The sequence below is a fragment of the Rhinoderma darwinii genome, chromosome 2, assembly GCF_050947455.1.
Source record: "Rhinoderma darwinii isolate aRhiDar2 chromosome 2, aRhiDar2.hap1, whole genome shotgun sequence".
Taxonomy (NCBI): domain Eukaryota; kingdom Metazoa; phylum Chordata; class Amphibia; order Anura; family Rhinodermatidae; genus Rhinoderma; species Rhinoderma darwinii.
The window spans coordinates 454,266,507-454,280,728 of NC_134688.1; the positions used below are offsets into that span (position 1 = coordinate 454,266,507).

Below are 14,222 nucleotides of genomic sequence, written 5' to 3' on the forward strand. Positions count from 1 at the left end.
GTTTGAACTCTACTAGAATGCACTATATGAGTACTGAAAAATGACGTGTGGCCCTATGTGGCAGTATCGATTGAGGCTATATTATAGTCTCATGAGGCTATTGACGTTGGTATTTGATTTGCAGGTTTCAAGGCTAAGTCTGAAAGACTAACTACAATGGACATGCCACCCTGATCACTTAGATGGCGGCTGGGATGCTCCGACGTGCGCTGTGGGTGAGTAGAAATCTTTTGCGTGTCTATTGAGGAAGAGATTTGGCATGATCATTCATGGCATTGGAATTATTATTCTTGTTTGGTTTGTAACGTTTAATATTGTGGCCAATGTCTGGATATATAATCTTCTATTCGTCTAAATACGTGGCCTATAGCGGAACTGTACTTGTGTTGATGATTTGACATGATCTTGTGATGAGATTCATGTTGGAGGAAGGGCCCTCAGTTTACTATGCGTTGGAGCGAGAATTTGGGAGTGCAGGGAATGCGGGAAAAATGAGGAAAATTAAAAGATAGAGGAAAAAGTGGCTAAAAAAGTCTCAAATATTGTGTGGATTGCTGTACAAAAAGCACATGTTATGTCAGCAAAAAATATTATGTTGTTGACTTGGGTATGTGGATGGAGAAAGTACATATTGTGGGACAATCGATTCTGGCATGGCTACAACTATATGAGAACACGGTATGCGAAAGATGTAATGACTTGGATTAGTACTGGAACATGAGTTCTTTCTTGAGATTGAGTCCCAGTGGGAACCTTGTTTTTAATCTATATATCCAAAAGGCCTCTCGCAGGTGAGTTTTGTGTTTCAGATCTCCTCCTCGTTTAGGAAGATTAATTTTTTCTATGGCAAAACAACGAAAAGTTTTGATTGTACGGTTGTGGTAGTGTATGAAATGTTTGGAGGCACTTGAAATATTTGTGATGTTTGGATTTCTTATGTAGCTGAGGTGTTCGAGGATCCTAATTTTTAGTTTCCGGTTTGTGCAGCCTATGTATTTTAATAAGCATTCAGTACATTCGATGACATAAATGACCGACTCAGTATTACAGTTGATGTAATTTTGGATGGTGTATGAGTCTGACTGCGTGGAGTCACAGAAAGTTTTCGTGGGATATGCGTATTGGCATACCTTACAGGGATGCTGTCCACATTTGTAGAACCCTTTGGTTTCCAGCCAGGTAGATTTGGTCTCGTGTGATGTGAATGCGGATGGTGAGAGGATGCTGCCTATTGATGGAGCTTTTCTCGCTATTACTTTGCATCCTTCCTTTAGGATAGACCGCAGGTCGCTGTCCTCCATGAGGATAGGTAGATACCTATTGACTAGGTGTTTTATTTCCTGGAACTGGTTGCTTTGCTGTAAGACCAGTATCGGCTGATTGGAATCCAGCTTGCATGGTTGGTGGTGTTTTGTTAGAAATATGCCACATTAATAAAGCGGCATACAAAAGAGAAGTGAAGCCGTGTATTCATAACGGATGCATGTCGCTATATACGTATTTGCCTATACTTATGACTATGTCTTGCTAAAGAACCAATTGTCACATTATGATGTCATTGTGGACAGAATTCTGTCCTAATATAAAATCAGTCAGAGAGGAAAAAATAAACTGTACTGGAGTGATGAGCAATATTGCAAAAAAAATTGAGGAAAATATATCTAACTATGTTACAAACTCGAGTCTGTTCACTAGATAGAACCTGTAGGGCTCTCATGATAAGCTTTTTTTTCTTTTCAGTGACTGGTTGTACGTCTCTTTAGCTCCATCAATCCCTATATGAGGGACGAACGTGCCAAGTGACGTGGTACACCATAACAGGCCACTGCCCGGCAAGGTAGAAACCGCTATGTGCACAAAACAACCAATCGGTTAAAGTATATATATAAAGGGGCAGTGTCCAAAACCATCTATAGGAACAGTAAAGGTAGAAATTATTTCAGACAGTGACGACTCAAGTTCTACTTTTATCTCTGTGTATTGATTAGGAACAGCTCGATTATTAGTGATACTCCAAATTAAAAAAAAAAGATCATGCCCGTATCACCATACAGCAATATTAATAAAAATAACAGCTTTGTTCGGCAGGACATAGTCATAAAAACAGTGTAAAGAAACAAAATTATCAAAAATATGAAAGGATAAAATATTTTGTGAAATAATGAACTCTACTACCTCTCCCAAAAGAATTCCTCCCCACTTGGAAAGTCCACAAACTAAAATGAAAAAATAAAATACAATTGATTTCCTAAAAAGACCCCCTCCCCCATTTTGGCATTCCCTAAATAAAATTAATAATTGTAAACTGTGTGGTACATTTCAAAACAGGGGTAGTTGCAGAGTCCTGGTTAAGATGAGCACATCGGGCAGTAGAATCGACTATCCCTCATCCTTCCATGCTTTCTGCAAACCCGGCACCTTTTTTGGGGATATATTTGTGTCTCTGTGGAAGGGGCGGCGTGAAGAAAGTGGCGCTCTGCAAGTCTTCGCACGTCCTCAGACTCGTAGGGTTGTGCAGGGGCATTGGAGTCAAATAGGAGACACTCAATAACCCCCTCCTGGAACTGAAGGAAGGTGATTGTTCCTTGTTTTTTTTTATGCAGCACACACCCATTATAGTTAGCAATCTAAATTAGGTAGATTGCTACCTTTTTGTACCAGGCCCAGGTCTTCCGCTTCACCAAATACGGTTGAAGTACCTGGTTCGACAGCTCTACACCCCCCATGAACTTATGGTAGTCTGTCACACAAACAGGCTTAGGCTTTTCCACGGTGGCCCCCTCTCTCTAAATGCCACCGTGGTGCCTGAATGCAGAGTGGACAACATATAGACGTCCTTCTTGTCATTCCACAACTCCTCGCTTGCCAGTGCGAATGACGCCCACCTTTCCACACGTCTGGACACCAATTGCTTTGGGAATCCCACTCTGTTTTTACGGACTGTCCCGCAGGCCCGTGTATTTGCAGAATGGAGGGATTTAAAAAGGGGGACACTGCTATAAAAGTTATCAGTGTAGACGCGGTACCATTGGTGCAGTAATGGCACCATTAGGTCCCACACAATTTTTCTGGATGTGCCAATTGTGTCTGGGCAGCCTGGGGATTAACTTGCCGGTCTTTGCCTTCATAAATTAAGAAACCGCAGGCATACCCCGTTGTGCTCTCGCACACTTTATATAATTTAACGACATATTTGGCACGTTTGGAGGGGATGAACTGCCGGAATGAAAGACGCCCTTTGTAGCTCATCAGGGATTCATCCACCAATAAATTTTGATCTGGGGTGTAAGATTTGAGGAAATGTTCTTGTTGGAGGGAAATTAATTGTCTCAATTTATTAAGGCGATCGTAGCCTGCGTCATTTCTTTGGGGGACTTGGGAGTAATCTGTATAATGCATGAAGCGCATTATGGATTCATATAGGTGTCGGGACATAACTGCTGCAAATATAGGGGTAGCGTGGACAGCTCTTGATGCCCAGTAGGAGCGGACAGTTGATTTATTAAGCTTTAGGCCTAAAAAATTAAGCTCAGGGACTTTGATGGGGGTCTATTATGAGTAGACGCATGTGGGTTTCAAGGGGTATTATATGGATATTGAGTTGTAGTATTATCTGGGAACTATATGGCAGTATTATGTGGGCTCTTTAGGGGCTATTATTTGGATATTGCATGTTATTTGACCACTATATAGTAGTATTATGTGGGGTGTATATGGCGAGGTCTCCTGTTTACCCTGTGACACACATGGAGCTGCGCATACTGTATACCGCACCTACAAATGTGTTTGCAAAGCACATCAATGAGACGGTAATCATTGAAATGGCCGCAGCATCGCACATGCATAGCAGCTCATTTCAACAAAACATTTTTGTGTGTACGTAAAGTTTCACCACAAACAAGCAAACATTAATCGAATAATAGCAAAACAGGTCATCAATAACCAATTACAGCAAAGAGCAATGTGTGTATTTACTTACTGTACTTAATTTCTGATGCTGTAACTACAGGGGGAGCTGTCTATATGGGGATGTGGTGCACTATGCACAGGGGGGTATATATGTGTGGATGTGGGCCACTATATACAGGGGGGTCTATATGTGGGGATGTGGGGCACTATATACAGAGGGGTCTATATGTCTGGATGTGGGCCACTATATACAGGGGGGTCTATATGTGGGGATGTGGGGCACTATCTACAGGGGGGTCTATATGTCTGGATGTGGGGCACTATATACAGGGGGGTCTATATGTGGGGAAGTGGGGCACTATCTACAGGGGGGTCCATATATGGGGATGTGGGGTACTATATAAAGGGGGAGCTATATGTGGTGATGTGGTGCACTATATACAGGGCAAGCTATATGTGGGACACTATATACAGGGGGAGCTATATGTGAGGTACTATCTACAGACAGTGTATGGTATACTACTATAATCAGGGACACATTGTATGGCGCTATTATAATCAGGGACACAGTGTATGGCACTATTATATTTAGAGGTTTTGAGAATTTTAACTTCGTTTATAGGTGCAGAAATGTTTTAAAAGTGAAAAGCTGAAGACATCTGAGCAGAAAACTGCAGAAATGGGTCATGGCCGGGAGAAGTCACCATAGAGGTCTGGACCGGAGGGAGAAGAAAATAACTACAATCTGAGACGTCACCGGTGAGTCACAATGTAAATGTTTATTCTGCCTCTAATCAGCACTGTAGTCACTGTATGATCTGTAGCGAGATGATGGGTGGTATGATTTTTTCTTGTGAAACAGCATCTCCCAGCATATCCTTACCATTGTTCGGTCCATGCTGGGAGCTGTAGTTTTACGCCGTACAAACCTATATGGTGGAGGTTGCACTAAATTGAGCTGTATTTGTTCTGGTGCTGCATATATGTACTGAGCTTGTTCTGGTGCTGTATATATGTATGAGCTTGGTTCTAGTGCTGCATTTATGTACTGAGCTTGGATCTGGTGTTTTGTATATGTACTAAAGTTTGTTCTGGTGTTTTATATATGTACTGTTGTTTGTTCTGGTGTTTTATATATGTACTGAGCTCGGTTCTGGTGTTTTATATATGTACTGATGTTTGTTCTAGTGCTGTATATATATATGTACTGAGCTTGGTTCTGGTATTGAATTCATGTATGAACTTGGTTCTGGTGGTGTATATATGTCAGAGCTTGGTTCTAGTACTGTATTTATGTACTGAGCTTGGTTGTGGTACTGTATATATATATATATATATACAGTAGAGGAAATAAGTATTTGATCCCTTGCTGATTTTGTAAGTTTGCCCACTGTCAAAGACATGAACAGTCTAGAATTTTTAGGCTAGGTTAATTTTACCAGTGAGAGCTAGATTATATAAAAAAGAAAAAAAGAAAATCACATTGTCAAAATTATATATATTTATTTGCATTGTGCACAGAGAAATAAGTATTTGATCCCTTTGGCAAACAAGACTTAATACTTGGTGGCAAAACCCTTGTTGGCAAGCACAGCAGTCAGACTTTTTAGTAGTTTATGATGAGGTTTGCACACATGTTAGATGGAATTTTGGCCCACTCCTCTTTGCAGATCATCTGTAAATCATTAAGATTTTGAGGCTGTCGCTTGGCAACTCGGATCTTCAGCTCCCTCCATAAGTTTTCGATGGGATTAAGGTCTGGAGACTGGCTAGGCCACTCCATGACCTTAATGTGCTTCTTTTTGAGCCACTCCTTTGTTGCCTTGGCTGTATGTTTCGGGTCATTGTCGTGCTGGAAGACCCAGCCACGAGCCATTTTTAATGTCCTGGTGGAGGGAAGGATGTTGTCACTCAGGATTTGACGGTACATGGCTCCATCCATTCTCCCATTGATGCGGTGAAGTAGTCCTGTGCCCTTAGCAGAGAAACACCCCCAAAACATAATGTTTCCACCTCCATGCTTGACAGTGGGGACGGTGTTCTTTGGGTCATAGGCAGCAATTCTCTTCCTCCAAACACGGCGAGTTGAGTTAATGCCAAAGAGCTCAATTTTAGTCTCATCTGACCACAGCACCTTCTCCCAATCACTCTCAGAATAATCCAGATGTTCATTTGCAAACTTCAGACGGGCCTGTACATGTGCCTTCTTGAGCAGGGGGACCTTGCGCACACTACAGGATTTTAATCCATTACGGCGTAATGTGTTACCAATGGTTTTCTTGGTGAATGTGGTCCCAGCTGCCTTGAGATCATTAACAAGTTCCCCCGTGTCGTTTTTGGCTGAGCTCTCACCTTCCTCAGGATCAAGGATACCCCACGAGGTGAGATTTTGCATGGAGCCCCAGATCGATGTCGATTGACAGTCATTTTGTATGTCTTCCATTTTCTTACTATTGCACCAACAGTTGTCTCCTTCTCACCCAGCGTCTTACTTATGGTTTTGTAGCCCATTCCAGCCTTGTGCAGGTCTATAATCTTGTCCCTGACATCCTTAGAAAGCTCTTTGGTCTTGCCCATGTTGTAGAGGTTAGAGTCAGACTGATTAATTGAGTCTGTGGACAGGAGTCTTTTATACAGGTGACCATTTAAAGAGGCTCTGTCACCAGATTTTGCAACCCCTATCTGCTATTGCAGCAGATAGGCGCTGCAATGTAGATTACAGTAACGTTTTTATTTTTAAAAAACGAGCATTTTTGGCCAAGTTATGACCATTTTTGTATTTATGTAAATGAGGCTTGCAAAAGTCCAAGTGGGCGTGTTTAAAGTAAAAGTCCAACTGGGCGTGTATTATGTGTGTTACATCGGGGCGTTTTTACTTCTTTTACTAGATGGGCGTTCTGACGAGAAGTATCATCCACTTCTCTTCAGAACGCCCAGCTTCTGGCAGTGCAGACACACAGCATGTTCTCGAGAGATCACGCTGTGTCGTCACTCACTTCCTGCCCCAGGTCCTGCATCGTGTCGGACGAGCGAGGACACATCGGCACCAGAGGCTACAGTTGATTCTGCAGCAGCATCGGCGTTTGCAGTTAAGTCGATGTAGCTACTTACCTGCAAACGCTGATGCTGCTGCAGAATCAACTGTAGCCTCTGGTGCCGATGTGGCCGACACGATGCAGGACCTGGGGCAGGAAGTGAGTGACGTCACAGCGTGATCTCTCGAGAACACGCTGTGTGTCTGCACTGCCTTTGGCATTCTAGCTGTTAATTTGCTAATGTAATCGGGACAAATTTCATCCCATGCTTCCAGAAGCCCCTCCAACAGGTTGGTTTGGCTTGATGGGCACTTCTTGCGTACCATACGGTCAAGCTGCTCCCACAACAGCTCTATGGGGTTGAGATCTGGTGACTGCGCTGGCCACTCCATTACAGATAGAATACCAGCTGCCTGCTTCTTCCCTAAATAGTTCTTGCATAATTTGGAGGTGTGCTTTGAGTCATTGTCCTGTTGTAGGATGAAATTGGCTCCAATCAAGCGCTGTCCACAGGGTATGGCATGGGGTTGCAAAATGGAGTGATAGCCTTCCTTATTCAAAATCCCTTTTACCTTGTACAAATCTCCCACTTTACCAGACCAAAGCAACCCCAGATCATCACATGACCTCCACCATGCTTGACAGATGGCGTCAGGCACTCTTCCAGCATCTTTTCAGTTGTTCTGTGTCTCACAAATGTTCTTCTGTGTGATCCAAACACTTAAAATTTCGATTCGTCTGTCCATAACACTTTTTTCCAATCTTCCTCTGTCCAATGTCTGTGTGCTTTTGCCCATATTAATCTTTTCCTTTTATTAGCCAGTCTCAGATATGGCTTTTTCTTTGCCACTCTGCCCTGAATGCCAGCATCCCGGAGTCACCTCTTCACTGTAGACATTGATCTTGGCGTTTTGCGGGTACTATTTAATGAAGCTGCCAATTGAGTACCTGCTGTAATTGCTGCAAATGGAGCATTCCTTGACGAAAGCAAAGTTTGAAGGAGAGAGTTATTATTTCAAATAAAAATCATTATTTCTAACCTTGTCAATGTCTTGACTATATTTTCTAGTCATTTTGCAACTCATTTGATAAATATAAGTGTGAGTTTTCATGTAAAACACAAAATTGTCTGGGTGAGCCCTGACACTTCTGAATCTTTTCTGTGAGATTCCAGCAAGCCACGCGTAATCTCGCGAGATTACGATGTAAACGAGATTTCGTTTCCCTTGCTGGAAATCTCACAGAAAAGATTCAGAAGTGTCAGGATTCTGAATACACATGACGTCCAGGCCGGAGGTAATGTATATTCATTTTCAGGACACTTGATTAACGTTAATGTCTGCGTATGTGGCTGCACATCGTTTTCTAGTAAGAACGCGATGCTGCTGTGTAAATGAATGGAGAGGAGTGCATGACGCTGATTGGTCAGCGTCATACACTCCTCTGTACAACGCCCACTTGGTCGAAAGTAAAAACACGCCCACTTGGGCATTAAGAAACTCATTAGCATAAAGCTAAAAACGCTAATAAAGTGGTTTAAAATAGATCGTTTTTCTAAATAAAAAGCATTACTGTCACCTACATTATAGCGCCGATCTCCTTATGTAGGACATAGGGCACTTATAATGTGGTGACAGAGCTTCTTTAAACCATTTTCAGTGATAATGCTGCGTTGTTGATCTATGATACTAAAGTAATACAGTAAGTAGAATTCTTTAAATCTTTTCTATACCTCAAATAGGACTTTAGCAAATAAACAACAAATGTTTTCCTATTTAAAAACAATTTATATGCTGCGTGTTTGTTGTGTAAAGCAAGTAATGAGAAAACTCTGATAGATCGGGGGGCGTTTTTTTATAGTTCGCCTCAGGCAGCTCAGGGGCTAGGTTCACCCCTGCTCATAGTTCTGGGTGGTCATGCACCAGGCTGATCAATTTCTCCACCTCCATCTTGTCTGTTGAATGCTGGGAACTTTGGCACGCCCTGCCGTTGGCAACGGATACGTCTAAAACTGACCTATAGGCTTCAATAGCCGTCTAAAGAGTTATTCCCAACTGGTGAGGCGCCCACTTGCCACAGATTCCAGACGGAAACTAGCAACGGCCCCCTGTTCACTAGTCCCAGCCTGGAATCTGCAGCCAGCGGCAGCCCCACCAGGTGAAACGGAGGTCCGATGACCCCCATTTTTGATACAGATGCGAGTCCCAGAGCTGGTCCAGTGACTCCCGTTCTTGATATAGGTGTGAGTCCCAGAGCTGGGACCCGCATCTATTAGCCAGTTTTTGGCATTTTCTGTGGATACTCTATAAAAGTCTAAGTTGGGAATACCCCTTTAAGCGCTGTATGGTGGTATTATATGGAAATTGACCTGAAGTATTATCTGGGAACTATATGGCAGTATTATGTGGGCTCTTTATGGGCTATTATTTGGATATTGCTTATTATTCGACCACTATATGGTGGTACTATGTGGGTTGTATATGGCAGTATTATCTTGGCAGTATATGGCTGTATTATATAAACAGTCTAAAAATGTCAAACTGCCTAGGACTTCACTTTCTTTAAAACCAAACCTACCAAAGTATATAAGACCATAGGGTCAGTTTCATAGCAAATCAATTTAAAGCATGCCAATCCTTATACTCTTTTTTTTTCACAAATCAGTAATACATGTCACTACAATGTACTGAAGTGTGTGAACTACGGCATTAGGAATTTTTACATTATAAAGGAAATAAATTGCCCGTTTTCAATCATTTTCATTCAAGCATTGACTTCTCACTTCTGTTCAGAAACAGAATCATTATCAAGTCATTTCAGTTGTATTATAGTCAGTTCCGTCATTAATTCTGGCCTATTAGGCATCACCCGGCAGTAACAGGATCCCAGCATCATTATTTTTCATTGTTGTTCATACTTAGATGGCCAGTGGAATTATTAGGCCTGACATTCCCCAATATAAAGATAAATTATATTAAAGTGTACCTTTTGTACCATTTGTAACCTGCTTAAAAACCTTTTAGGATATGAATCTCAATTTAAAAAAATGCCAGTATCTAGTCTACAATAAAAAACAATGAGTGCTCTATACTTTTTATTATCTTCAGTCACTTGCAGGCCGTACACTCCATTCATTTCAATATAAAACAGAGTAGACTTTTATTTTTGAGACGTGTCATTAAATCTGTATATTATATGTGGAGTGGTCATTATACACCGTCTTTATTATATGATGACGGGGATATTCCCCAAACAGCACCATCGTGCTGCCCGTACACTGACTGTATAGTGTGTCTCGCCAGCTAAGTCCTTGGTCTCCGTCATCTAATGTTGACAAATAACTGGCATCGCTGGACTCCACCGGCCGGTAAGTCCGCGCCTTGTTCACACTTCTTAATGTAGGCCTGAGGCTCGTTCGCAAGTCAGACTGCTAGCTCTGCCCCCTAGATGTTAATATTGATGTTCAGGTCTTGACCACTGATATTGATGTTCACAACCATTGGATAGTACATGGGGAAGTGATCAACAACCTTGATGTCTCGGTCCTCAGCGGTTCATCCCTGATGAATGGATTTTATTCGTTGGCATTGCCGATGTAAAACCACTTGGTGGCCAGGATGGAGACGACCCTTTCAGTGGCTTTTCTGATATTATATGAGAAGCCTTTGCAGTGCAGTGTGGCTAGAGCTAGGCTGAGACGATATAAGTCCAGGTCTTTCATGACATCATGGTTGATGGCATCTTTAAGAAATTCAACATGTCTGACTACGGCCTCCTTGTCCTCTGAGTTAACCAGATAGCTTGGGGTCTGGAGGAGCAGGGTCTTCATCAATTTTGGGTAGTTATGAGCCAGACAGCTGTAGATGGATTTCAGGTCATTGATGTTTGGAGAGATTTCCGTCCGGAAAAATCCCCGAATGTTGGCTCCTTTTATGTAGGAGAGGCAGCTCTGCAGAGCTAAAGTACTGGCTGCTACGATCTCCTGGTTGTCACTATGTAATTTCAGGAGCAAAGTTGGTATAAAGCTCCTGACTTTATCTGCAAAATATCCAAATAGCGGAAGGCGGCAGCTCTCTGTCAGATCTCTTAACAGGTTTATGGCCGCAATCTGGACTTCTCCATCCGGATAGTCCATATGCTCCCGGGATATTTTAATGAATTGTCTACTGAGTACAGAAAGCTTCAGGCGTCTGATAATGGAGGACAGCGCCCTCAGTGCCGCCATGATGATCTTGGTGTTGCTGGTTTTTGATAGTCTAAACTCCAGCTGGGCAATGATCTTATTCTTGTAGCTCTCCACCAGTCTTGTAGCTCCGGTGGTGGCATTCCCCAGTGCCTCCATGGAGATGCTGCACAAGATATTATCGTCCTCTTCTATGATCTTCAGCAGATGTTGGATTGCGCACTCTTGGTATTTCTGCTTTATAAGTCTTGGATGCTTCAAAGCCTCATTGAAGAACATAGCTGCTGTCATTTTGGCCTTTGGGTCCGCATTCTTCAGGGCATTGAGCAGAAACTGGAGGAAATCTTTTGTTATTTTCCTTCCAGATACCAAAGATGTGACAAGCGTGTTCATCTCAATACGCTACTTCTCTGTATCTTCCAGTTCCTTATTCTCCGCCGCAACTTGCTCCCTGTACTTTTCTAGGAGCTCGGCATGAGGAAGGGTCTGTAACTCGTCATCGACCGGCTCGGTCGGCTGTTTCTCCGATGATTCGGGTACAGTAAAGAATTCCAGGGCAACTTTGGTGGAGTTTTGAAGCTCAGCATGGACATCAGGCAACCAGGTGGAAATGTTGACCTTCATGTTGCTTATGGCCTTTATAAGTTTTACCTTGCAGCTGCCACCCTTCACAATATATTCTTGGATGCTGCCGCATAAACGTCTTATAGCATAGCACAACGTCTCCTTAGATACTTGGTCCGGAGCGTCTTTGACCACTCGGCTCAGCACTGGCAGCATGTCCAAAATGTGTGGCATGATGACTGTAGCACACAGAGATGTCACTTCTGTCAAAGTGTCGACAATGGCAGCATTGAAATCCTCATAAACGATGTTATATCTCAGTTCCCCAACCACCGCTTCCAGATGGAGGATGCTCAGCCAGACGATAACCTTCTTAGTCATGGCGTAGGAATAGTATTGTCCCTTCATGTACTCCACCTTCAAGTGCTCACATAGCACCTTGATCATATATTCCTTCAGGTAGTGTGCTGCGTCTCTTCTGTACTGGATGACTCTGATGAAGAAGCGGCACATGGCGGCGTTGTATTCAGATGGTAACAGGTTACTCAGAATGGCTTTCTGAAACACATCCGTATAAGTGAAGAGATCTTCAGCCGCCTTCTCCTGGATGAAATAAGGGACGCAGGCTCCTAAGACGTCTTCTTCCACCAAATTCCAGGTGTCAAAAGCATTTCTGAGCTCTTGATTTGTGTCCACACAGAATGTCTGATGTTTTCTATTCATGATCTTCATATCCACAAATCTGCTGAGGCGAGAAATCATTGTGTGGTTACTTGTTTCTAAATCATCTTCCAAAAAGAAAATAGATTCCAGACTTCTCTGTCCTCAATTATCAGCCCCCTCCCCAATTAAACATTTGATAACTGCATGAAGAGCGCCCTCCCAAGGCAGAGACAGGACAGTGCAGCCAGAGGAGACAGCTGCACTCCTCTAAACTGTGCCCTCTGGTGGTGTAAGAAATTAAAGGTTTCAGAAAATGAAAGCCACATATAAGGTTATATGTAATATCATATAGTGTATTTTATTTGGGTAAATCAAAGATGGAGGATCATGGGTATAGTTACATGTCTTAATGAAATGCGTCTTATCAGTTTGCAAGATTCCCAGTGTTTACACAGATTCTCATAAATGACCCAGACGTTCACAGGTATCTCTTACAGGTGCTAACCAGTAGTGTGAACCCAGCCTTACCCAGGGACAAACTCAGGATGTCATAAATGCTAAAACTGGTTGATAAGTGGCACCAGTATTCTATATCCGCATGTTACATGAGGGGGGAAGTTCTTTGATCAGGAAGGTCACACTATTTGTCTCTAAGAGGGGCAGACAAAGGGGTATGAAAGACCCAAGCATGATATGAGGGGAGCCACTTGGGAGGCCACTTGAGGAGGGACATACTGGAAAGTAGACTTCCTGGAGTGTGGGGAGACCATGGATGGTAACTATAACGTGTCATGTAATTATTGATGAAAAGGAAAAAGTGTCTCTGTAAAGTTCATTGTTTATGGCTGTCGCTATGTACAAATCTCCATAGAAGTCTCAGAATAACTAACAGTCATTTCACTCTTTATACAATATACATTTTCATACACTCAATCTTGTATGTCATTTATTGCGCCTGACCTTAGAATCTAACCCAGTAAGAGGGTGAAAGAGAAAAATTCTTACAGGGGCAGCACATGGAACTCGCTGCAATACTTCACAAGAAACATTCTACATGTTCTCCTCTTACCTCTGAATCGTGGATCTGAAGCTTCTGGATAAAGCAAGATTTCTAGAAGTCACAGGACTCAAGAAAAAGTCAAGTGAGAGCGACGAACCAAAAAGCAAGAAACTATTGGTCTATAGCGGCTCAACGGAATGTGACTGATCTGCAGCTTTTATAGAGAAGGTGAATTATGACATCACTGATGACCTCACACTTACCTTACATTCTAACACACATCAAATGCTTTTTTTTTTCACATATCTTTATTGAATTTCAGTAATAAAAACATTACAACATTTCAATATCCAGCAATTATAAATATCATAATGCTCAACAATTTATCTGCACAATTTACATCATACAACATATATCTCCCCAATCCCATCCCCCTCCCACCCCAAAGATCATTAAGTACAATAAAATTATAACCTTTTTATGAAAAAATAATAATTATACTTTCCTATAAAACACCAATCAACTCCATATCCCCAATATTTCCTCCACTTCTTTATACAATTCTTCTTGTCTGCTCTTATTTTCTCATATTCTTTAATTGTCTTAACCAACTTCAACCAATCCATAACAATTGGGGATTTACCAGAAATCCAATTTCTTGCAATTATTACTTTTGCTTAACCCCTTAGTGACCAGCCTATTTTAAACCTTAATGAACTGTTAAGGATCTGCCAGGCACAGCTTCTGTATCCACGCCCATAGGTAATCAGCCTGCACCTGCTTCTATGTCTGTGAGACTGACTCCATCTTCCTCCACTCAGGATGGCAGGCTTAGGAGTAGGAGAGCCTATCACAGCCTGGCCTGACG

General features: G+C 42.3%; 1 protein-coding gene across 1 annotated transcript; it reads right to left on the reverse strand.

Annotated features, from left to right (window-relative positions):
* Window positions 1-11,517: 11,517 nt before the first annotated feature.
* LOC142741577 (uncharacterized) lies at window positions 11,518-13,529 on the reverse strand. Its single transcript, XM_075850939.1, has 2 exons — window positions 13,424-13,529; window positions 11,518-12,433 (listed from the first exon to the last, which is right to left on the reverse strand). Exon 2 carries the CDS (start codon window positions 12,421-12,423, stop codon window positions 11,530-11,532), a length of 894 nt encoding a protein of 297 aa, XP_075707054.1. The 5' UTR covers window positions 12,424-12,433; window positions 13,424-13,529; the 3' UTR covers window positions 11,518-11,529.
* Window positions 13,530-14,222: the final 693 nt, after the last annotated feature.

Bases quoted from the DNA above. Each gene is read 5' to 3' on its own strand.
- LOC142741577 (XM_075850939.1), bottom strand. From the start codon at position 12,423: ATGAAGATCATGAATAGAAAACATCAGACATTCTGTGTGGACACAAAT.